At 40.0% G+C, this 25,633-nt stretch overlaps 1 protein-coding gene across 1 annotated transcript; it reads right to left on the bottom strand.

The window, feature by feature from the left end:
• Positions 1 to 928: 928 nt before the first annotated feature.
• Positions 929 to 25,598, bottom strand: POP1 (POP1 homolog, ribonuclease P/MRP subunit; the record flags this gene model as incomplete). Its single annotated transcript, XM_080611936.1, has 15 exons — positions 929 to 1,592; positions 2,414 to 2,758; positions 3,637 to 3,791; positions 4,654 to 4,845; positions 6,219 to 6,334; positions 11,433 to 11,552; positions 12,547 to 12,658; positions 13,443 to 13,536; positions 13,670 to 13,920; positions 15,561 to 15,736; positions 16,042 to 16,129; positions 20,639 to 20,887; positions 21,861 to 22,036; positions 22,853 to 23,035; positions 25,478 to 25,598. The coding sequence occupies 15 exons, from the start codon at positions 25,596 to 25,598 to the stop codon at positions 929 to 931; spliced, it is 3,042 nt and encodes a 1,013-aa protein (XP_080468062.1).
• Between the last annotated feature and the right edge of the window lie 35 nt (positions 25,599 to 25,633).

Below are 25,633 nucleotides of genomic sequence, written 5' to 3'. Positions count from 1 at the left end.
AAGACTATCATTAAAAAATCCCAACAAAACACCAAACCAAATCAAACCAACCCACACCATCCCAGTCAAATCAAGCATCTTCCTTCCCTTACCCCTCCAGCATAGAAGTTTTCTGACTGTTTAAACCACATTCATAAACCATACCATAACATGAAGAATCCTTCAATCCTAGCACATTCCATACAAAAATAATAATAATTTTTAAAGGAACCAAAATATCTCGCTTTTATTAAGACAAAATGTATGTTGACCCATCACCAGCAATATGCGTCTGAAAAGCTCATTAACTTTCAAGAACAGTTTTTTTCTCTCAGACTAGAGAGACTGATACACTTCCCTATTCAAGAATGCCAGTTGCTATAATTCAAGATTATATAGCTGGGCTATATTTTATTTGCATTTTATTTAAGCATAGAGCTTTTCCAAAACAGTAAGTACCCTTCTGCTTTCTGTGCTATGTAACTCTGTTCCACTGCAGCCACACGTATTCAGACACAAGGAATTGGGAAAAGCCACTGGCTATACACCCTAGTCCAGATTGCATGCAGTTACATGTGAAAGTGCACTGGAAAGTTCTTATCCACCTGAATGGAAGATTTCTAAAAGGAGAAGAATGATTTTCTGTGTATTGTTATAGTATCTGCTGCTCTGAGATGGAAACAATACACTTTAGAGATAAAGAAGATCATGATAATGGATCTGTTACTGTTAAAAATCCTTAGCAATGCAGACATCAAAGTAATACTAAGTCTGTTTATGCATTAGTTGTTTTCATTAATAATATTACAAAGATTTTAATTATTTCATAATCCTCAAGACATTGTTGGGGCTCAGAATCACCACAAATTTGAGACACAGCAGAAAGGCTACAAAAGACAAAACAGACGTTCTTTGGTATTCTTGGCATTCTACTGCATTGCAATGATAATTAAACCTCAATAGTAAGTCTTGCAAATCTGTACTGTAAAGATGCTGGAGTTCTTAACAAAACGAGCCCTTTTTTATCTGCTGGCTGGTTGTACAACATATAAACTAACCCTGTCAAGCTAACAAAACCCAGGGCTTCTCCACAGCCTGCAGCCAATGAAAAATCCCCTCGAGTAACATATCCCAAGAGAGTTCTGGAGCAGTGGGAAGTAACATCTGGGAGAGCATCTGACCAAAGACCAAGAATGCGGTCTTCATGCTCCTCAGCTGTTTCTTCTTCTGGAACACTTGGAGGGTCACCTTCTAGAGCCTTTACGTTATCCTTCTTTTTCTTCTTCTTCTTCTCCTCTTTTAATTTCTGTACCTTGTGCTTGAATATATCACAATGTTTGGTTTCTTCAGGACCACAGAAGAGTTTGTCTTTGCTTAGATGCAGCAAGTCATCTTCTGTTGGGATGCAAATCATGGCATGTAATTCAGGGTTCCCTTTTCTCAAGAGAGACAAGTTGACCCACACGAGAGCCCTTGGATAGCTCATCAAGATTGGCAAAAAGACATCTTCAGTCATTTCCTTCTGTCCCAGTCGATACACAAGGCGAATTCGCCGATCTTTTCCAGCAGTGGGATAGCACCAGGCTGATAACTGCATTAGTAGTTTTTCACTCCTATTACAAATTTTTAAGAACATCAAGGATAGTTATTAACAAGTAGTACAACAGAAACACAGTGCCTCACATATTTGCAAGAGCATGATTAGAAAAAGCCATGGGGCTTCCTGTAACTTTCCAAGGTAGTATTTGTATCTCTCTTAGCACATAAAAACACAGGTGAGTGGAATTCCTGTGTGAAGGTATTTCTTCAGAAGGACACATTACTTGTGAAAACCCGCAAAACTTGTTAAATCACAAATGCTCTAAAACCTTTAGTGGCATTAACACAGTCCAGAACTACCAATGTTTTCTTCCCCTGATAACTAAACAAAAAGGAAAGACTTGCATTCAGGCACTTTCCAAACACTGTTGCTGCCCTCATGCGTTGCATTGGAATGCAGGAGATTCTGTTTTCTCTATAGACCTTATGAAGCAGTTCAAAAACCACCTGTGATGATGTATTAAAAAAGCGAATGCAAGCTGATTTACACTTGCTGATTTAGCAAAGTTTTAAAATCAAAAACATGAGCTTCTAAAAGCCCTATCCCCCAGGAAGAAAGACAGAATATGCCAACTCCAAGAACACATTAAACTCAAGCGTTAAATTTAAGATAATTTAAGAAATTTACTTCATCAAGTTTGCTGGGGAAAAGCCAGAAAAGGACTTCTACTCAACTGCAAATTCTGATCCACAATGAAACTATTTAATCTCCTCACTGTATTTGGATCAAATAATTCTCTCATCTTAATAATCAAAGCCGAGTTCATCTTTTCCCCAGTTCAGTAATTCCCCATAAAACAATACCACCTCACACATGTGCATCATTTTGACATACCTGAGAACAATAAAATCACTTCTTGCCATAGTTACATCTCTTTCACTGACGTCTTGGGTGCCTGTAACATCCTCTGTCTTCAAGGCACCTTCAGAGCTTGTTATTTCCATGGTCCCCTCTACTTCACCAGTCTCAGGGGAAGCTTCTTTTATCTTTTCTGCTTTGGGGTTACAAAAACTATGCCCTTTAATTGCACAGTGCTCCGGGTGTGAGGAAGAAGGACGTACAAATTCTCCTGATGCTTTCATTCTTTCTTCCCAGTTCTTTGTCAGCTGCCCCCAAGGAATGATGAAAGGAGACAGAGTACCCAGCTTGATATAATTTGGCCTTTTTGCAGGTGGACGTCTAAATGATAAATTAAGTATGTAACAATATTTGTTTCCTGTGCTTTTATTCAGTCCCTAGCACTTCAAAAGGCTGTCTACTTTATCCTGTTGGTCTAATGATGTTTTGTGTTTTCAAGACCAAGTATTTAGAACAGAAAGTTAATTGGGCTTTCCTCTGTAATCTCATTCAACAAGAATTTTAAAGTTTTACTTCTAGACAACACCGCTGTATTTCTGACCACCATATCCTTTCAGACAAGCTGGATATTTCTATCTACCAGGACTGACACCATCACCTTTTCCTCTAAACTTCTACTTCCCGTCCTAGATGGAAGGAGAACCAACACCAGCTGGTGCAGAGGACACTTCCAGCCACCCCATACTCGTGATTAAGAGTTCTGTATTTATTGCAGTGAAAATCATAGAATCATAGAATAGTTAGGGGTGGAAAGGAAAATGAAGGCAAACTTCAGAATACCTGGTATTTAAGAAGTGGACACTGAAATATACCTCTTCATTCACTTTATTGTTTAGCACTTTGTACATACTTTGATATTCTGCCTTTGCCTTCTCCTATCTCCTCTCTCATTTGCTGCTAAGGGAGCCTGAAATAGCTTTATTTTATTGCTACACAGCCTTATTATAGCCTTATAACTGAGCGTATCTCTGGGAAGATAACGTTTTAGTTAATTTATATGTCCTGTTTAGCACAGCTTTTGTGTTAAATACATCCAGGTTTCTTTTCTTTTTTTATACTACTAGGATTTAAAATGCTAGTGAAAAATCTCAATAAAGTCTTAATGAACACAACAACATATAATCAAGGAGTATTTTAAGTAGTATTCTTTTTTGTTACTATTATTTCATTCTTGCAATCAACTTTTAAGTAAATATTACCGTTTGAATTTTTCAAGAAGACTGGTTTCCACTTCTTTGGCAAACTGCATTCCTGCCTGGCAGTCTGGGAAATCATTTGGAGTGTGAGGCGTTCTTTGATACTCAGAATGCTTTAAAGCCTCTTGCAAGCCACCGACTCGTACACCTCTGTATATCTGTTATGAAAACCAAAACAAAAAAAAAGCAATGTTTGCACTGATTCCAGGTTCCTAACTGAATCAAAACATTAATGCTCCAGAAGCTACTGCCTTAGAAAATGGAAAGTCTGTCACTTTAGCTTAAAAAAAATAAACTTAAGTATAGTTTTCACAGTTCTAGATGCCAATTTCAACAAAAATGTTAGTCATGATCTTTAAATTTAATTCTGAAAAACTATCAACAAAACCAGAGAGAATTTCACAGGTTCTGATCTGGTATGTTGCCAGGAATGTCATATTATTTTGACATAGTCACTGCTCAATTTCTTTTAACTGTACAATAGGTATCACTGCTATTGATCCTCTGCACATTTAGAAGCATAAATTTAACTGCAGAAAGACATTAAAACTTCCATCCAAACATTCAAAGCAGGATGCTCCAAACAGCATCAGAGGAGCATATTCATGCTTAACTCAAACTTTGTGTTTTACGCTCTCTCACAAATCAAGTTGTTGACAGAGGAGACAGCCAAGCTGGAAATGGATTAGCAGCAGGCACCAAACAATTTCTCTTTAGAGGCATATGCCTGCAGAAACACAAAACCAAACAGCTATAGCATCAGCCTTCTCTCCTTAGTCCCCACTCTGATTTCCTGCTTTAGACTGCCACGTGGGCACAGTTATACCAAACAAAATATATGCAAAGCTATTGTTTATTTTACCAAGCTTCTGTCATCAACCAGTTCATACACCCTTTCTCAAAGCGGGATTTTGATTTGTTAATTGGTTATGCAATGCAAAGTATACTCTCTAAAATCAATTATTTTGAAGCAAACTATGTAATTTCTCATATTTACTTGCAAGCTGCACAGTCACTTACAAAAGGAATCCAGAAAGCCATGCCCCAGCCCTTTGGGAGATAGATATCCCAGCCACTTCCCCATCCTGGTCGATCTTCTCCAGCCATTTTCCCTGGCTGCTGCACCAACAGTATGGGAATCTTAGATTCACAAGGACCCAAATCAAGGTGCGATCCAGGTACCAGTAATTGAGCTCTCATATGGTTTAAATCCTGAGAAGGAGGAGACATTTCCTGTAAGTTAGTAACCATTTTCCCCTCTTTCATATACCCTTCCAAGACACAGGAGGTAAGCTTGTAAGTAGGAAAAATATACTAGTAATATACTACATATTCGAACTGACCTTCATCAAGGCATAAAAAAATGTTTTTAGAAAAAAGTATTAAGCACTCTTTTTCTCCCCTTCTCATTTCCATAGACCTTGATGAAGAGCAGGTACTGAAACTCACAGCAAAAATGCACAGCATGGATGAAGGAAGACAAACAAGTATTCCAACTCGGTATTTACAGATTTGTGCACAAGACTAAACTGAACAGGTGCTTTCAGACAGTCTGTCAGTATGGGGAGCAAATCTGAACTATATCCAGTGAGATGGAAAGAACATTTGGTCACGAAACAGCTTCACATAAAGCATGCTGGCACCAAGGTATTGCCAATCACCAGTTGTTATATTTCATTGTATCCCATTAAGAAGGCATTTATAAAAATAAAAGAGACCATCAGACTGCTGCTTTAAATGTTCCTTCTGCATCAGCTGTTTTACAAGGTAAATACTTCATTTCATGACAGCACAAAGAATATTGCCATATACAAAAAGATTGTGGTAGTAACTGTTATGCACCAGTGTAGTATTTTGTAAGCACTCTGCTTTTTTTACACTACGTCAGCCAGTTTGAAAGAGCACAAGACTAATTTTTATAAAGAGATTTAGGGAGATGTTTCTGTCATACAAATATTGTCTCTTTGATTACAATGGTGCCGAGAATTTATCACCTCTTGTGACTAAATCACCTTTTTACCTATACATTTTATGGGTTACTTCTCCATTGTCAAAAGAAATGTCAAGACAGGAGATTTCAAACCTGTAGCAGCATATTTAAAGCTCTCTGCAAATCACAGGTTATCGCTCAGAACGCCCACAGCATAGCGTGGTGCAGTTCAGAACCAGAGGGATTTATTTCCTTCCAAATTCAGTGATTCATGTGTCAGGAGAATCATCCTGGCTATGACTGAGGAGTGAATGGCCAGAGGACTCTCTGTGCCACTTCATCCCTTTTACCTGCTGCACATGAGTCAAGGTGATGTAGGAAAATCCAATTCCAAACCCTTCTGATAAATAAATACACAACTATTTAGTCCTGTAGACAACCCAGTAAAGCTTTCTTTTAACTGAATCAGAAACAGTGGTTGTGCAAGAACAGTACACAAAGACTACAGAACTTCCAAGAACTTCAAAGACTTCAACACTGCAGCTGGATACTATGATAATAGCGAACTACTGCTCTTGGATTTAGACAAGTTTCAAGAGTCTCATTCTATGGACCATTAGCCATTTTCTCCATGGCAATTCACCTTCTTAGTTACCTGCTCTGAGATTTTATTTTCAGTGACGTTCTTACAGATGTCCTGGTCCCAGATAAAGCTGTGAGCACACTCTACAGGTACACCCTCCAGGTACAGCTGCCTAACTTTATCATTATCTACAAAAGAAGAAAACCTTCAAACAAAATTCAAACAATTTTCATGGCTTAAGTATCAAATTACCAAAACCACTTCACTATCATAAGTACAATGAGCAGACAACTAAAGAAACAGACTATTAAATGCTGAACAAGCATTACTGCTTGCGGACTATCTTATTATCACGTTTGTCCAAATACAAAATACGAAATAAACAGTTGTTAGAAGCATTAACCTAGCATTCTCTTACAGACATCTCTTATTACAAATGATACCACCTTTGGCAATGTAAGTTAAACCTTTATCATGCCACCTTTAATATTCTGGAATTTGACCTTTCAGGCAGAGTGTGAAGCTTAACAGGTTTGCTGAAAATCAGAAATAGCAACATTGCAAAGCCTGAAATATGTTCACCTAAGTAAACTTACAAGCGAAGCAAGGATTACCTTTAAGAAATGTACATACAGGAAATATTTTTAGGGGTATGACTAGTATGCAACTACTTATTTAGCACTAGCTTCCCACTCTGGATATTTCAGGATCTGCACTTCGAGGAAGGGATTATTCTTTGCCTATGTCAATGCAGACCAACAGCTGTGTGTGTTACTGAAGATAGATAACACTTTTAGCTTTAAAACTGACAGGTTATTTAATACTTAAAACAATCTCTTCTTCAGCTTCACAATCCAACCAAAGCAGAGAGAATGTATACTGGCATTTAGTGACCTATGGATCAAAAGCCTTCAGTATACAGTATGTAATTCATGCTGATCCATATTTTAAGTAATTCTTACCAATAAACAATACAACAAACCTAGTCATAGTCCTGTCATTGAAACTTACAGGGATTGCTGCTTATTTTGTCATCTACAAGGTCTTACATATTAAAAGAACATTATGTGTTGGGGTTTGTTTTGGTTTCTAACATCACTTTAAGCAGTCTTCCAAAAGACAATTCAACTGATCTTTCCTGTTAATGCTGATAAAGACTTTGAGGGCTCTCGATACAATAGGTACTGCCAAACATAATTGCAATGCTTATTTAAAATCTATAACCTTTAAGATGTCCCCATTACTAGGAGTTGCAAAATACTTCAAAATAAATAGTAAATATGGCAGCACTACTGACAGTTTGATGTTATTATTAAGCTAATACTTGCTATGCATTCTTGCTGATGAGTTACATTTACATGAGAGGAAGAAATACTAAAGAAATTACCAGATTGGGGTGGCACTCCTTCAAATTAAGAACAATACAACTAAAAAGAAAATCCTTGCCAATTCCCTGCCAGTGAGCAGAGAATAAGAATTCCTTCTCAGACCAAGAATTCAGGACAGCAACCTGAGCAAGAATCTACAACAGCTCAACACTCCTAGAGGCAAGGCATGTTCTGTCTGAAGATACAGCAAATATCAATGCCTCAAAAGAAGGAAAAGAAGACAGAAACAAAATGGTACGTAGTGGTGCTGGGGAATTCCTTCCAGACTCTTTAACAGATAACCAATGGGGAAAATTACACACTTATAGCTAACATAAGGTGACTTTTTCATTTTCTGTGCAGAAAGCCCTTGTGAACCCCAGAATCTCTTTATGTTAAATTATTTAAACACGTTCTAGTTTCTTCAACTGTAAATTATTCACTGTAACTTTCTCTGCTATTTTTTTTTTCCCTTTAACTACTTCTTTCTATTACAACAGTTCAGTTAGTCAATCCTTGTCATATTCTTGGAGTTCTTCACAATTCCTATACTCTATAATGGCACAAATTTTTTTCCACTTTAGAAAGCTCTTTTAAGTCAGCCTCCTTCCATCACCACAGCCCACCTAATATCCTCCTCACTATCTTAAAATACCCTTCTCTTACTGTGTTGTTTCTCCTCAATCCCCTTTGAAATTTAATCTCTCTACCAAGCATACTATAATTCAAACCATAATTCCAAATCCTCACACCAGTTCTCTTATTTCTTACCTCTCTCCTGTTTTCTTCAGTCCACATTTTAAGGTCGCCGTAGGGAAATAGTAGTAGGGAAATTACCCTACTGATGAATAAGTGTAGGAAATAGGCAGTTGCATAACTAAGTACACAAAGCTCAGTGACAATCAGCATGTTATGTACTTCTGCTGGTGTCACTGGTTGGTGCTTAGACAGGCAGAGAGATGAAGGCTTTGCTCTATTTCAAGCTGTCATTCTGATTTCTGTAGCTGGTTATCTCAACAGTCTTAGAAGACAGGTCTAAAAATAAGATTTCTTCTGTTTGAATTTTTTCCTTCCCTCTATGAGGAAATAGCAGGAAAAGCAAAAACATAAGCACTGCTAGGGAGCAGTTTCAGAGCCATATATACATAGGTGTGCATGGTACCAGGACAACTGATGCCAGATACCTAAACCTCTGCAAAAGGTGTATTTGCAAGCAAGGACTCTGTCTGCAGAAAGAACTTTACCCCACTCATCTTTCATGATGCATACTCCTACGCATCTCATTCACTGACTGTTTAAAAGCTCTGTCATACTCCATGTTGAGCAGTATTTAAGGCAGTGGAATTTGCATTCTCCAATAGAAGACAATAAAAGCATATAAAAATGTCAGAAGTGTTCTTTAAAATGGAGAAAAGAACAGCACTAATTTGCAGTCACGTAAGCGCTGACTGCTTACTCGGAGTCTTGACTTCCAGAAGGCATAAACCTGCTGAGAAGGCAGTGAAAAGTGATTTATTCACAAACTTTCTTTCCCCCAGCCTGAAGAAATGAGGACAGTTCCTTGATTAAATCCCATCAACACGTATCTGTAACACACAGCTTGCACACATAAATATGCATTCAGGAGTCTGAGTAACTGAAAAGGCAGGGGGAGATAGGGGAAGATGACAGATGCGTATCAGCTCATAGACTGCATGTATGACAATCCACAAGCAAAGAAGATGGCTAAACTACTCACTCATTTGATAAATAATGCATCTTTAAATTAGTAAAGATTTCCTAAGAAAATCAGTTAGCTCTTATACAACATAAAAGAAGAAGAGACGCTAAAGGTCATACAGAATCTGCTAATACATGCAGTGCCGTCTTAATCGTACTAATGCTAGCCATAATAGCATTTGAATGTCCAGGAAGCAAAAAAGGAAAAAAAGTGTGGAATACAGCAACAGCTCCTTTTTATTAGTCAATCAACATGACACATCACCAAAGCAAACGAATGATTACTAAAATTTCTTAAATAAGGATCAGCTCACAATATTACCACATCTAAGCAAGGTTACATCAAAGCCAAGGCTCAGAAAGTTTACGTAGTTCTAAGGCTCATAAAGAGATTTATTCCTACAGAAGGGCCAAATCAATACCATCCAAATGAATTACAGACCTTACAGAAGTCTGCCTTTTTTTAGGGTGGGGTTACTGTAGAAGTGTTGGTAACGCTATTGCTGTAGTGATGTATGCTATGTGCTATGATTAAATTCCTTCCTTTTTTGGTTAAACAAATTGCCATTCAATAATTTGAAGAGGAGGATGGTGTCCATTCCTGCGTTACTCTTGGCAAAGGAACTAGCAGAATGAAGGGACAGAACTGATTGGAAAAATGCTGGCAAAAATGCTAAATCAAACCAGAATAATCTTTGGGAGTATGCTGCTTTTGATGAAATTCTTGCTGGATATTTCAATAATCTCACTCCAAGGGTGGCTAGTAACAGGGCCCTGGGGAAGTAATTAAAAAAGTCACTTATCTGCTTTTACTTGAACAAGGAGGCCCATTAAGGCAGAGATAATAGCTGCCATACTCAACTATGAAATCAGGTCAGGATCAACAGTCTTTGGAGAGTAACAACAGCCTCTCTTTCCAACTAACACCTAGGAATACTTTATGAGGAAGACAGGAGAGTGGCAGTTAGACTTCAGTCTTGAGTTTCTCACACAGGAGAGATGAACTGCCATGCCATAGGATTTCCCCACCACATGTAATAAGTATGCAGGAGATCGTGAATGATCCTGTAACATTTCCAACACAACATTAGGAAGTCACTCAGCAGCCACTTTCCCTGCTGAACCATCAGTTCCTCCTATTCTCTGCTGAACTGGATCTTGTAAGAAGCGTGCCCCCTCTCCTTTTCTATTCACTATGATCTCCTTTTGATTTTCTACTAGAAGACAGCTGTATTGCCTGTCTTCTTTCATCCTTCTGCCTACTTAACTTACATAGTAGTGTGTAACAACTTCTTTAGCAGAACCTAAATTAGAAGGTATCATGCAGTTTAGCTTTCCTTGCTAGCTGAACAAGGACGTTCTTCCTTCTCCCGAATACAAATCGGAGAGGACAGATGCAGTTTTACGTTCAGGATCAAACAAACAAAAAAAACCCACTCAGAAAGAAACCAGAAAGCAACACCAGCTTTTCTGAATGTTAGTGATTTATAAGATTTTTTTTCAAGCAAAGGATAACCTCAAGAAGAAAGATCTTGAAGGTGGCCATCTTACATCACTACCTCTTTACCACAGCCCTGCTTCCTGAGGGACAACCAGCTCTGATAGTGGGAGAGAACTACTATGAGACATTTCCAATGCCTAGAAGCCTTCTGCCAATCTTGCCTTCTTGAACACATCTTCACAGACATGACAAGCAGAATGAAAGGAGACGAACTGTTTCTTGTAGTTGCCAACTCCTCTACCAACTCAAACCAGTATCTGCAAACAAGTGCTTTTATCACTGTAGGACTATAAACCAGAAACAGTAGATACATTCTTGTAGAGATAAACAGCATCAGGAAGACTAAACACCGAACAGCAACTTACTAAGTAGATTTTAGCACCTGGTTGGCCTTGCCAGGATTCGAACCTGGATCATCTGTATGGTCAGACAGAGGCTTCCACTGAGCACAAGACCAGCTTTGGTGCATATCCCTCCCTCACAATTGCTGTTCTAAAACCTACGCAACTTTCAAGCTGTTTCTGTTCAGCCAGGGGCCTTGGAAAGGGGAAGGAAACATTCTGAAATCAAATGTTAGAGGAAAGCAGCAAGGGACAATCAGTAGAAGATGACAGTCAATGAAAATGAAGTATATAGAGAAACTGCACCTCTTGCTTTTGGCAGTTCCACCAGAAGAATAATATAAGCAACGTATTTTACCTTGGTATTTTTCAAAGTCTGGCATAGCTTTTGTCTTCTTTTTTGGCATATTGACTCGAGGATCTCCAACAGTGAGGCCCAGTATTGCACCAGGTGGCAGTTGTGATGGTGAACTTATCCCTTTAAAAATACACAGATGAACATTGCCATGAAACCACCAATTAAGTTCTGATCTTTTTCTGCACTATTATTTTGTGTATTTTCACCTGCAGGGATGTGACACCACTGTAAGCCAGAGAAGCAATCCAGAGTACGCACTAAATTTAACATGCTTTTTAAACTCACCAATGCTAGTTAAATGTCCAATAACAAGACAACAATAGCAGCGTAAGACTTACTTTGCAATTATTTATGCTTAACTTAGAAATCAGATCACTCTCACACAACTTACAGACTCAATTTATCCTTTGCATTTGGCGCATCTCTTAAAGAACAACCAACCTTTGTTTTACATTTATCTTCCAGCTAAAGGAAATTCAAAACCGTGGTTTTTAAGTTTTACCTCATCTCTGCTTAACTACATTGGACAGCTCAAGTACATAGTACGAGATCCACCAAAGGCAGTTGCTTACCTTCTTCGGTGCTAGAAAGTGAGGAGGTGTTAACTTTATACTTTACAACTCAGTCAAATATACAACTGTTCATTACAAAAGAAATATATAAAGCAACGTATAATACTTTCACTTCAGGTAGGAGCCCACCACTTTATCTGTGGAGGTATTATACAACTTAGTGCCTTAATTTGGTGTGTATGGGGAGACTGAGAGTATATGTCAGACTATACCCCATCAGCAACCTCAAATCTAAATTCACAAAGAAACAAGATTCTATTACCTATTCATCTATTCAGTTTTATCTAATTTTATTCATTAACTTTATCTATTAAAAGTTTGGATTACACAGCAGATTAAAATTCCCTTACAAAAACTTTGTGTAACATTTCCCAAATCTTTGACATGCCACAGTAATTACCTATGCACACGCTCAACGGCATCACTCTCTTGATCAAGAAAAAAACAAGCATTTCCAAACTGATGTCCAGTTGACATGACTGTTTTGACCACCAGAGTTTAAGAGTCTCCCCATCCTCCCACAGCACCCAATGTCCGAATACCTTCTAATAGCTCAAAGATAGCACTTTGACGCTGATGAAGAGATACTTTTTCAGAGTCCTTGCAGTTTTCTACCCACCAGTTATTCAGTTCTGTTTCTGAATCTGCCATTTCCTGGAAAACAACACATCTAATTAAAGTCAAGCGGTTATTCAGTATTTTCTACAAGTATGAATTCACTCTCAGTTTGCCTTAACCGCTATTGCTGTTTTCCTCCTCTGCAAGTTTCAAACCAAAATAATTTTCTTTTGATGCAGCCGATTCCTATACTCCACTTTACAGTAATCCTCAACAAGCTGCTCAGTTTAACCTGTGTTCCAAAAAATAAACAAAGAAATCCACAATGCCTCCTAATTCTGTTTTTGAATTATTTCTTACAGAAAGCCAGAGATTTCATAGCCTCATAATGTTAGCTGCAAGAAACAAAAAGTCCCATTAAAACCACAGTGATGCTATGTGACACGAAGTGAACAAAATACTAAATCCAGTGAAATTGCATATTTGATTGAAAACACAAATGTTTTCCACACCTTACATCTTTTGCTTTTTAGATCTAGGTGCTCATTCTTAAGAAACATGACCTATGGTCTGTCATAGAGAATATGAATTATTCTGGACCTCTCAGCAGAATATATCACTAGAGCAGAAACTACATGCTCTACTCAACAGAACCACTGCTTCTATTTTCTTCCTACCCGCACTTAAAATCCAGATAGGAGTTCCTCCTGAGATCAGTGTTAGTCAAAAGGCTCAGTAAGTTAAGAGCAGAAACAAATAGATTAACCTTTATAATCAAGTAAGGCTAGATAGTTTATGATTCTTTCTAACAAAACCAAGCTTGCACATTCTAGAAACCTTATCAAAATTACAGTCACATCCAGACTGCCGATTTTCTTACTGTTTGTAGAGAAGCAGCTTTCAAGGTCTCTGTAAGGACAGAGTGTGACAATGGGCCAATCAGTCTATATCTGAGAATCTCCATGCTTCGATCACTGAAACAGAGGAAAATTTCAAATTAATGTACAATTGTACAACACATAATTTTTCCCCCAGTACTGTTAAGCCAGAATTCAGCTATATTAAAAGGTTATGGGCCACAGTTTCTAACTTCTACTATGAACAAACCTGATCACAACACCATTAGTCTGCGAAATCCAAGTGTAGGACTGGAATGGGTCTCTAGTGCCGTCACCAATTATTTTTTTCACTGGCACAGCTTCTTCTCCTTCTTTATCCTCCTTTTTTCTTTTCTTGCCAACACTCAGAACAACATCCATTTGTTTTTTCTCTTGAACTGATGATGTAGCAGGCTCAGGAATATAGGTTTCTTCAGGCTCTGAACACTGAAAAATTGCTTTTAACTCTCCCAGTATGTCCTTAAGAAAAATGAAAACTCTGAGTTAGAATGATAAGCAGTGCAGTGCAAAGCTTAAGCACAGTTTTTACAATTACACTTTACAATTTTCCTATATGGATTTAATGGAATAAACTTCATTCTGCTGAAGTCTACGTTATGCTACCAAAAGCTGAAAGCAATACTGAATGTTCCTAAGACTCTATTTTCACTCACTATAAGAAAACTTGTTAGTGCACAAAATTTTACCTTTTTTATTTTTATCTTTTTAAAGTTTGTAACTCAGATTATGATTTTCTGTGATGAGACTTAACAGCCTGTTGGGGGTGCCAGTGGGAAGGATATGAATCAAGCAACATCATATTACAAATGTATCCCAAAACAAGTGGCACTAGAAAACTTTTAACAAGCTCAAACATCAAAAAAACCTCAAATGCTTCTGTACAAACTCTGTAAAAACAAGCTGCAGAACACAAATATGATTACAACAGAAACAATCTTCCAACTTCTAATTCCTAAAGCAGTGTATTATATAGAATCATAGAATAGTTAGGGTTGGAAAGGACCTTAAGATCATCTAGTTCCAACCCCCCTGCCATGGGCAGGGACACCTCACACTAAACCATGTCACCCAAGGCTCTGTCCAACCTGGCCATGAACTCCGCCAGGGATGAAGCATTCACAACTTTCTCGGGCAACCCATTCCAGTGCCTCACCACCCTCTCAGTAAAGAACTTTTTCCTTATATCCAATCTAAACTTCCCCTGTTTAAGTTTTAACCCATTACCCCTTGTCCTATCACTACATTACCTAATGAAGAGTCCCTCCCCAGCAACCTTATAGGCCCCCTTCAGATACTGGAAGGCTGCTATGAGGTCTCCACACAGCCTTCTCTTCTCCAGGCTGAACAGCCCTAACTTTCAAAACAAAGATGTTGAACAAGGCTGGTCCCAACACCGATCCCTGAGGGACACCACTCATTACTGGTCTCCAGCCGGACATCGAGCCACTGACCACAACTCTTAGCATGCAGCCATCCAGCCAGTTCTTTATCCACTGAGTGGTCCACCCATCAAATTGATGTCTCTCCAATTTAGAGACAAGGATGTCATGTGGGACAGTGTCGAATGCTTTGTGCAAGTCCAGGTAGATGACATCAACTGCTCTACCCCTGTCCATCAGTTCTGTAGCCCCATCACAGAAGGCCACCAAATTGGTCAGGCAGGATTTCCCCTTAGTGAAGCCATGCTGGCTGTCACCAACCACCTCCTTGTTTTTCATGTGCTTAGCATGCCTTCCAGGAGAATCTGCTCCAAGAGTTTGCCAAGCACAGAGGTGAGACTGACTGGTCTGTAGTTCCCTGGGTCATTCATTTTCCTCTTCTTGAAAATGGGGGTTGTATTTCCCTTTTTCCAGTTGTTGGGAACTTCATTTGACTGCCATGAGTTTTCAAATATGATGGCCAGTGGCTTAGCAACTTCATTCACCAGCTCCTTCAGGACCTGCGGATGGATTTCATCAGGTCCCACGAACTTGTGCATGTTCAAGTTCTTAAGATGGTCTCGAACCAGATCTTCTGCACTTTTCAGAAGGTATCTTCAGCATTAAAAATGTACAATACATAAAGAAATCAGAGTTCAACTATATAGAAACAAAAAATACCTGTTTAAGAGCTGGATGCATCCAGATCCACAACTGTCTGTTTTCAGACCCATCCCTGGGTTTCCAAATAAATGTAACAGGACCAAGCATATCCTCAGGATAGCGATCTGCTCGGTAAAGATTCACAGAACCCTCAAATCTTCCAGATAGACAACCTGCCTCTCCAAACGTTAACCCTAAAGAAGAAGATCCTTACTTTCAAGCAAAATAATCTCATTTTAAAAAAATTAAAAAATTGAAATTTAATCTGGCTGCGGGCTAATCCTGCACCACAATTAGTTAAGCAACAAGCAACTGAAAATAAAAACATATAGTCCTAGTATGAGACATTTTAATTATGTTTTTCAACCAAAAATCACAACTCGGTATCAACTCTATTACTATGATTGAGATTGGTGAGATATTAAAAAAAAGGAAAAGGATGGGTCGTCCCTTAGTCTATTAAGAATCTTAACTTTATTTTGCACTAAGTAAGTTTTACCTGTGTCAATGCTACATATTTGAGTGAGTGGCTTCAGAAGCTCATTCTCTTTACCAGTCAACTCCACGCAACAATAATATGATAAATCCTGAAACAAAAGGATAGCGGTAAAGTAAGAATAACTCTTGAAAGTGAGCCTGGCAAGGAAGTACCAGACACAGCTTCACAATTTACACTGAAGTAGTAATCATTCCCTCACTAAAATTTGTGTCAGAGAGATTGGTTTTCTTTTTCTTTTTTTTTTTATTTACTTCAAATTGTTAGTTATAGGAGATCTATCAAACATTTCTCGTTTGAGGGACAACCTGCCTCTCAAACCAACAGACCAAACAGGACATGGAACAAAGCGCCTGTCTTCAATACCATCCTGATCAGGAAGACGATGCAGGGATTCACTTAATCTCTTAGCCCTTGAGAAGACTGAAGATGTAGTATTTCAGCTGTAGTTACTTTAAGACTCTTCCAAAGGTTCATGTTACTCTCTCTGATACTTTGGCCCTTCATTCATCATGGCTTGACTTCGCGAACAAAGATTTGGGAAGGGCTTTACCCACGCTTACTACAAGCAGGCTGATGACTAAAAAGGCCAATGTGGGATAGGCAAATCTGGTTGCAAAAAGCACAGTGAAAGGTCTCCTTGGTGGTATAGGCAGGGCACGATTCTTTCTATGTTGTCTTTTCTCCTTGAGACTAATTCTGTGTGCGCTCTCAAAGGAGACAACGGCATTAAGTACGGTGTGTCTCCAAGTCTCCTGATTGGAGGCCAAGGTGGACCACTGGTGGTAATCACTATGGCCAAGGCTGAGGTATTGTTTCAGGGAGTCCTTATATCTCTTCTTTGGGGCACTTCTCTTGTGGTAACCAGTGGCGAGTTCACTGTAAAACACAATCTTAGGGAGGTGGTGATCCTTCATCCTAGAGATGTGCCCTGCCCAGCGCAGCTGTGATTGCAGCAATAAGGCCTCGATACTGGTGACCCCTGCCTGTTCAAGGACAGTAACATTTGACACATAGTCAGTCCAATGGATGTTTAGAATTGTACGGAGGCAGCGCTGATGGAAGCGTTCAAGGAGTTGTAGGTGATGGCGGTAGATAACCCATGATTCAGACCCATATAAAAGAGTAGACAGTACAATGGCTCTATAGACACCAATCTTTGTACTTCAGGTGTTTATTGCACCAGACTCTTTTATGGAGTTTTCCGAAGGCTCTATACGCCTTTGCTATTCTGTTGTCTCTTTGTCGATCGTGGCATCCGAGGAAATAATGCTTCCCGGATAGCTGAACTGCTGAACTGACTTAAGCTCTGACTTGCCAATGGTAATGTGGGGATGATGATAATCTTCTTGTGGTGCAGGTTGGTAGAGAACTTCTGTCTTCTTCAAGCTGACTTCCAGCCCAAAAAGCTCAGCCACCTTTGCAAAGCAAGATGTTAAGCGCTGCAGAGCTGCTTCTGTGTGGGCAACAAGAGTGGCATCATCAGCAAAAAGCAGTTCATGGACAAGATGATTTAGGGTCTTAGTGTGGGTCTTCAGTCACCTTAGATTGAATAGGCTCCCACTGATACGGTATCGAATATAAATGCCGTTTTGTTCATCGAGGTCTACAGTAGCCCTTTGGAGCATCATGCTGAAGAAGATTGTGAATAAAGCTGCTGCAAGAACGCAACCTTGTTTCACACCATTGGTTATTGGGAAGGGCTCAGAGACTGCATCGCCATATCTGACTTGGCCTTGCTGATCCTCATGTAACAGAATAATCATTGTGAGGAACTTCGGGGGACAACCTAATCGTTCCAAGATCAGCCACAGGCCTTTTCTGCTCACAGTGTCAAAAGCTTTGGTGAGGTCAACGAAAGTTACATAGAGTCCCTTATTCTGTTCTCTACACTTCTCTTGCAGGTCTGAGAACAAATACCATGTCTGTGGTACTTCTGTTAGCTCTAAAACCACACTGACTTTCAGGTAGAAGTTCTTCTGTGATAGCAGGTACTAATCTGTTCAAAAGTATTCTTGCAAGAATTTTTCCAGCAATGGAGAGCAGAGTTATACCTCAGTAGCTTGAGCAGTCTGACTTTACACCTTTTTTCTTATACAGAGTGATGAAGATTGTGTCACGAAAATCTGATGGTGGTTTACCTTGTTCCCAACAGCGCACAACTCGCTCGTGAAATTTAGCATGAAGTGCTTGGCCTCCATGCTTCCAGATTTCGGGTGGGATTCCGTCAACCCCAGCTGCCTTGCCTGTTTTCACCTGCTGTATAGCTTTAAGAGTCTCTCCCATGATAGGGGCTATATCCAATTCGTTTTTCACTGGATGTTGTAAAATGTGTTGGATTCCTTCGCCTTGGACTACTCGGTTAGCACTAAAGACTGTTTGAAAATGTTCAGACCAACCATTCAGGATGGAGATTCTATCTGTAAGAAGAGTTTGGCCATCTGCACAGGCTTTGAACCTGAAATGTGGGTCCATACACTGCTTTCAGGGCCTCATAGAATCCTCTGTGGTCACCCAAATCTGCACATAATTGAGTCTTTTCTTCTAGGCTGAGCCACCACTTGCTCTGGATGTCTCGAAGTTTCTGTTGGAGTTCACTACATGCAAGATGAAAGGCTGTTTTTCTTACACGGCAAAATGGCTGAGCAAGGTGTGCTTGATGGGCAGATCTCTTCTTTGTCAGCAATTCCTGGACCTCCTGATTGTTATCGTCAAACCAGTCTTTGTTTTTCTTTAAGGAAAACCCAAAGAATTCTACGGAGGACTGCAGGATGCTATTTTTAATATGTTGCCAAAGCACTTCAGAAGAATAATCTGTAAGATGGTCTTCAAGCCTAGTTTGAAGGTTAGCCTGAAAGCTGTCCCTCACTGCAGCTATTTGAAGACTATTAACATTGAGCTGCCTCCTCGGAATGCCGCGCCTCTTAGGTTTGGGCTTGAAGTGGAGGTTAAGTTTGCAACGCAAAAGACAGTGGTCTGACATTCTGCACTAGGCATCACTCAGGTGTGACAGACATCACGAACATTTCTCTGGCGCACTAAGACATAATCAATAAGGTGCCAATGTTTAGCTCGAGGATGCATCCAGGCTGTCTTCAGGCTGTCTTTCTGCTGGAAAATAGTGCTGGTGATGGTAAGTTGCTGCTCTGCACAAAACTCTGGCAAGAGGTGACCATTATCATTGCAGCTACCAGCACCGTGCTTGCCTAGTACTCCTTTCCAGGCTTCAAAGTTCTTACCTAATCAGGCATTGAAGTCACCAAGAATTATGATCTTATCATCTACAGGAACCTTTTGAGTGAGGCAACGCAGGTCGGAGTAGAATTTGTCTTTCTCTGCAGGGTCACCTTGCAGAGTTGGAGCATATATGCTGAAAAGAACAACATGTTGCTTATTGTGTAGTGGAAGATGTAAGGAGATAATACGAGCGGAATGACCTATCGGCAAATTTTCAAGTTTAGAGAGGATGGAGTTTTTAATCATGAAGCCAGTTCCAGAAAGATGACTTTCAGTTTTGGATTTGCCTGACCAGTAGAGTGTAGAGCCGACACCATGTTCTTTAAGGCTACCTTCCTCATGAAGGCGAACTTCACTGAGAGCAGCAATATCAATGTTGAGTCGTGACAGTTCATGGGCAATTAGCGCAGAACAGCTCTCAGGACGCCCACTGTTCGCTGTATCAAACATGGTTCTGATGTTCCAACATGCGAGTGTTAGTCTGGACACACCTTTGGAGGATGCCTTTGTCTCTTTATCTTTAATCGACTGCAACAGAAGATGCCCATTGGCTGCGGCTAGCCAACCAGGTAGAGTGGGAGATTAGCTTTGGTTAGGCCACCTTTTCTAGGCCTCTCCCCATACAGAGCAAGCAGTGCTCTCCTTGAAAAAAGGCTGCTTGGTCATTCAGGGTGCTGCCGAACAAGACTGTCATCTCCTGGGTCAGTCTCGAGCAACCAATGTCCTGAACCGCCTGCATGCAGGGTTGGGTCTGTGACTTCCAGTGCACCTTACCACCTGCTGTTACATCCCTCACCTGTCATTACAGGGCTTTGCAAGTGTGGGTAAACCCTTCCAGCCTGCGCAATGGATTTTTTAGGTGAGGCACAGCTTGGGCGGAACTGGCCCCACCCTTTACACCTGAGGTTTATCTGCCAGGGCCTAGCAAGCTTGGATGGTGACAGCAAAGTCCTCAGGTCGTAGGTTTGGTTAGAGTATCCTTCTCTCAGATGGATGGCCTTACAGGGCTAAAAGAGCTCCATCTGCCAGGGTTTGACATTAGAGTTGTCCTTCTCCTAGGATGGTTGCCCGAAGGCTAGTGAGCCCATCCTGCCCATGGACACACTTTGTCTGACCCTTCAGTTGAGACCTGTCTGGCATGGGAGACCCTACCGGAGGCATGTGCCACCACCAGCATAGCTCCCAACCTCACAAGGGCACACAAGCTCTTTCCCCACAACAATGAAATCACTCATTTTATACTGAGCAGTTATAAATAGCTGACACAACAGTACTTCAAAGAGACAGAAATATTCATTGCAACTGAACAGTTGATTACTTCATCCTGGTAAAATAACAAAGAAAACAGATGTAAGGGTGGTACCTGAAGAAGGCAGTGTTTTGTCATGGCTCGGTAACAAGCCCTGTAGCACTTCTCCGTAGGGCTATTTCCTAAACAGTATCCCCATTTCTTCACCATGTGAAATCTCTTTGCATGCCAAATGTGTGTTTCCAGCCAAATATTCTTTCTTTGCCTGCGATTAAACTCTGCTACCAAATTTATGTGGCGCCTTCTAGCTTTGCGGCATTTAGTCTTTGACTGTTCTTTTTTCTGATGTACAGCTTTCTCTGCCTGTTTTTAAAAGAGAGGATATTGAAGTAAATCTCAAGAGGACAAATTTCTGCAGAAGAAAAAGGCTGACATACATAAAGATACAGGAAGCACTAGTATTAGGTTATAGTTTATTCTGATGTTAGTTCTCCATAATTCTTGAGGCTAAGACTTTGAAAATCTATGCACAAGCCCCATCCACACAAGTGTATCAAGGTACCCACAGATAAACCAAAATCCAGTTTCTGAATCATGAACAATTATTTTCAGGAACTTAAGGTGGAGTGGGTAAGGCCTCTAAAGAACTAATAAAAAAGTCAATGAAAGGAAAAAAAGAATGCAAGTCAACCTTCATACATAGAAAATTTACCAAGCAAACTCACTTGATCACTTTAAGAAGGGCACAGAGATAATAGTGATCAATACCAAACATCAGAGAGATCCTTTCACAATAAAATCCTACTGAATCAATTTTTTTATACCTTTTTTAAAAACACACAGGAAGGTCATAGTGGTTAAGGAGCAAGTAACTCCACAGCAGCATTGTGACACTGCCACAAAATGAGTTTCACGAGCAACCAGAAACAGACAGTTAGTAAGTCTTAAGGTGCACACAGCCTCCCAACAACTCCAGTATACCTCCCATGTTTGAACTGTAACACGTGAACCATCTTGCTGGTCATGAACAGGCCATGCTGGCTTGAGGCCATCAGGGTCACAGGCTACAGCTGTGGTGGGGTGCAAAGCAGACAGGTGTTTGCCTTGGGACCAATGTACTGTCTGAACAATCCCTCCTGCAGTGGGCCTTTTTGTCATCACTACTCTTAATAATTTTCAAGATGTTCAATAATCACAAAGCCAAACAATTACTGAGACTTGAGACCACCATCTAAAATGGAGGCATTCCTGCACTTTGAAGCCAAATGTCAAAGCCTGAGAACCTGTGTACTCACTCACTCTATAGTTTATCAATTACCATAAAACACACTTATACCTCTTTCTTGGCAATCTCTTGGAGCCGCCTGGGTAGGCGTTTAATATTGTGACTCATTGCTCGCCTTCGCATGTGCCTTGGGAGAGTCTGGAAAACCATAGAGTTTGAAGACTTCTGTGAAACTGCTTTCAACATGGCACTGATCTCAGCAGCACGAGCTTGAGCAAAAGTAGACACTGGAAAGAAAAGAATGCATCAGAGCATGACAAACGGCAAAAATCAAAGAAGGGGACACTGTACACTGTACATACATCACTGAATTCCAGCAGAGTATTCCCAGTACACCAGTCTTCTTGAGATAGAAGCAAATACTGTATACGATTACTGAAGAAATTTTGATTCTTTAGATACTCTGAAACTTACAGATAGGATTAAGCAAATATTTACACATGAATTAATCTGAAAGCTGTGGTATAACCAACATGTCCTATTTGGATTAAGTACTTCTTTATTAAATTAAGTGATTTTTTCAGATAGAATTCAGAGAGATGAAAAAAAATGGAAAAAGGAAAGCAGTAATCACATTACAGACTGGTTTAAAATGATCAAATAAGAATCCAAAGGTTGGTCTTGTTTTATGCTTATGTAACCGTATCTATTATCAGAGCACCTACACATTCTGAAAAGCTAATCTCTCTAAATAAACATTTTGTTAGATGGAAAGTTGTCTTTAACTCACATCATGTGCAAAATCAGTTTCACTGGCTACATTAAAAGCAAGTGACCATTAGTACTCATTTTGCTGGCAAAGAGAAGCCAAAATGCATATCCTTCATTACAAGTGCAACTTTTCAGCTCAGAAGTCTGAAAGGACTCATTAAACAACAGCTGGTCATTCCTTCCAGTACACAACTACTTGAGAAAATTAGGAAAAATAGAAGAATGTAGCATCAGTTCTGATTTTTGCTTTTGCACAAAAATAAACACAGCAAATTTAATCACCAGCAAGTTGTCCTGGACACACAAATTATGACTTTTTATTATATACAAACCTGTTATGTATCTTGGCATTTCCTCAGAAACACTCTGGTGTCCTCCTTGCCATCCTCCTCTTCCTCTGCCTCTCTGTCCTCTATTTTGCCCTTTTGGAAAATACTGGTCTTTCCTGCAAGAAGGCCCAGATGATCGATTCAAAAATCTCTGCTGCTGATACTGGTGCTCAGAAAGAACATTTCCTGGAGGGTTTAAGAGATGAAGAGAGGTAACAGAAATGCAAAACAGTTTAAGTAACTGGCAATTCTTTCCTCATAAGACTGCACTGCACATTCCTCCTACTATATATATATGTACCAAAACCAGCCATCAGAAATCATAATTCTTTTTTTATAGGAAGAAATAAAAATTTTGCACTGTCCTGCAGCAAGCCTGCAGTAGCTTAAGTAACTTTTCCACAGTCTGAAAATGGTACCCAATACTCTACCAGATTTAGTCAGGAAAGACATAACTAAAAATCGGTCTACATAATATCAGTAGCAATTTTTATTATTGTCTAGTCAGGGTTTTAGTACCAAACCAGTAAAGTTAATATTTTGCTTCTTGCCTTTTGATTTACGGCCCCCACCCCCCCAATCCAATACATTCTTGTCTCACGTATACTTCCGTTACAGCAATAAATAAGGTAAGCAGGATAGATGTATGCTGCCACAATAAGCTACTTCTCTGGTAGAGGCATTTTAATCAATATTGAAATTAAATAACTAAAAGTCTACAGTAAGCTTCTAAAAGTACACACATACCTTTCAAGAGTGACAAGTACCTAACATTACTTCAAGTTTAACAGGGCCTTGAAGTCTGTATTTAAAGATTAATTTATATTCAACCTATTCAGTTAAATCTTGATTAGGATCTCTAGTATGACTTGAGATACGGTTCTCAGGCAGTTTGTGCTGGACAACTGGAAAGCCATTCCCATCACCCCACCCACTGCATCAAGACACAGGAACATGAGGCCATACTGTTCAGGGAGCTTCTCTAGTGAAAACCAACCTGTGTATAAAAAGAAATGGGGTAAGAGATTAAAAAAATCATTTTTCAGGTTGATCAGCTTTTGAAACAAGCCTACACCATTGTCCTGTTGGCATGAGGAACAGCCAAGAGCAGATTCACCTCCAGCAGCATCAATTGCTGCAGGCAAATGATCTTAAAATGACAAAGAACTTCCTCTTTCCATTTCAAATAAGCATGAAGCTGAAGTTTTATATTCAGCAGAAATGCCATTGCAGCCCTGATACAATCACACATCATACAGAACTGCAGTAATTCAGATGAAAAAATAATTTGGGGTGGAAAAAGAAGTTAGTTTTTATGTGGAGTAACTCCCTGATCTGGGTTCTCCACATGGCTGAGAGCAGCACTGTTCAGATAGTGAAGGCGAGAAAGAGGGACTGCTGAAGCCAGCAAATCTGTGTAGAACTACAGCCTAAGTCAATCATGGGAGGGTAACTTGCAGTAAATAATTCATATCACAAACACACCATTCACTATCAAATTTGCCCAAGAATGAACTAAATATTTTAATCAGAAGATGGAAGAGTATTTCAAAAGGCAGTGACTGACTTAATCTAGAGAAAAATTAAATTATTCCAGGTACTATGCAGATCCACAGTTTTATAACTCCCATTTAAATTTTTTTCTCCTGTTTCCATAAAATAGGCCCATAAACCCAAAATAGACTACAGAAAAATGTTATAGTGATGAACATGCATGCTATTTGACAGGACAGAAAACACATAACCACGTTATCTTAGAAGTTACCTGCTATATATAAAGCTAGAAAAATGTGTTTAATCTGGCTGCACTCCTGTAATGATATTGTAAAATCTTCAGACAGGGCTGACCATAATTTGCTATGTCATTCTGTATGCTTAGAAACTCTTCAGTCACCTAAATATACTGTGACACATCCTTTTGCTCAATCACAAAGACGCAATTTGTCAACTTCTGAAGGCCTCACAGCCCTGCTCTTATGTATACTTTCTTTCACAGAAACATATATAAGAAAATAAAAACATGAAGAGGAAGGGATGTGGAAATCAAAGTCCAACTGATGCATAAAGGATGCAGGTGAAAACAAAGATGAAAAAAGCAGGTGGCATACACGTTGACAGGATCTTCAGATGCAGAAGTCACCTGTGTACCAAATGCTCCAGCAATGACCTAGCAACACTGCTATTTTAGGTGAATGCCTTTCTACCTCATGACAATACTATTCCACAGATACAGCACCAAAAAGCGAATTGGTTGGGCACGCTGATCTATGGAAAAGCAGCGCATTTACCGCTAGGCCAGCACGCTAAACCGGCTCCTCCAGCGCCTCCCAGGTCTGACAGAAAGAGAAGGGAAGTCACCGGATGGGGTGTAGCACTGAATTCATTTTAAGGCTAGAAAGTGCAGTAGGCGGTAAGAGACCTGTCATGTAACCAAAGGGATGACACCGAGAAGCGCATATTAATGACATTTGTGGCAAAATCAGGGTTAAAGGAGTCAGCGGCAGTGGACGAAACCCTGGGACGCCCCCACACCAAGCACGCCTAGCCGGCCGCAGGGGACGGGGACACTCGGTCCTGAGAGAGGGGGCTGGAGAACATTCCCTCCGCGACCACCCACCCCGGCCGTACCTGGGGTCGGGCAGGCTCTGCTCCCGCCGCCGGGAAAGGACCCCGGCTCTGCAGGAAAGGTGACACTGGCCGGCTGGTTCCTCATCTTCTTGGCCCGCTTTTTCTCCTTCGCCCCAGACATCTCCAGCAGGGCCCGCGGGGCGCTGGGAGAGAAGA

The sequence above is a fragment of the Psittacula echo genome, assembly GCF_963264785.1.
Source record: "Psittacula echo genome assembly, chromosome: 2".
NCBI classification, from domain to species: domain Eukaryota; kingdom Metazoa; phylum Chordata; class Aves; order Psittaciformes; family Psittacidae; genus Psittacula; species Psittacula echo.
This window is presented reverse-complemented; position numbering and strand designations above follow the sequence as displayed.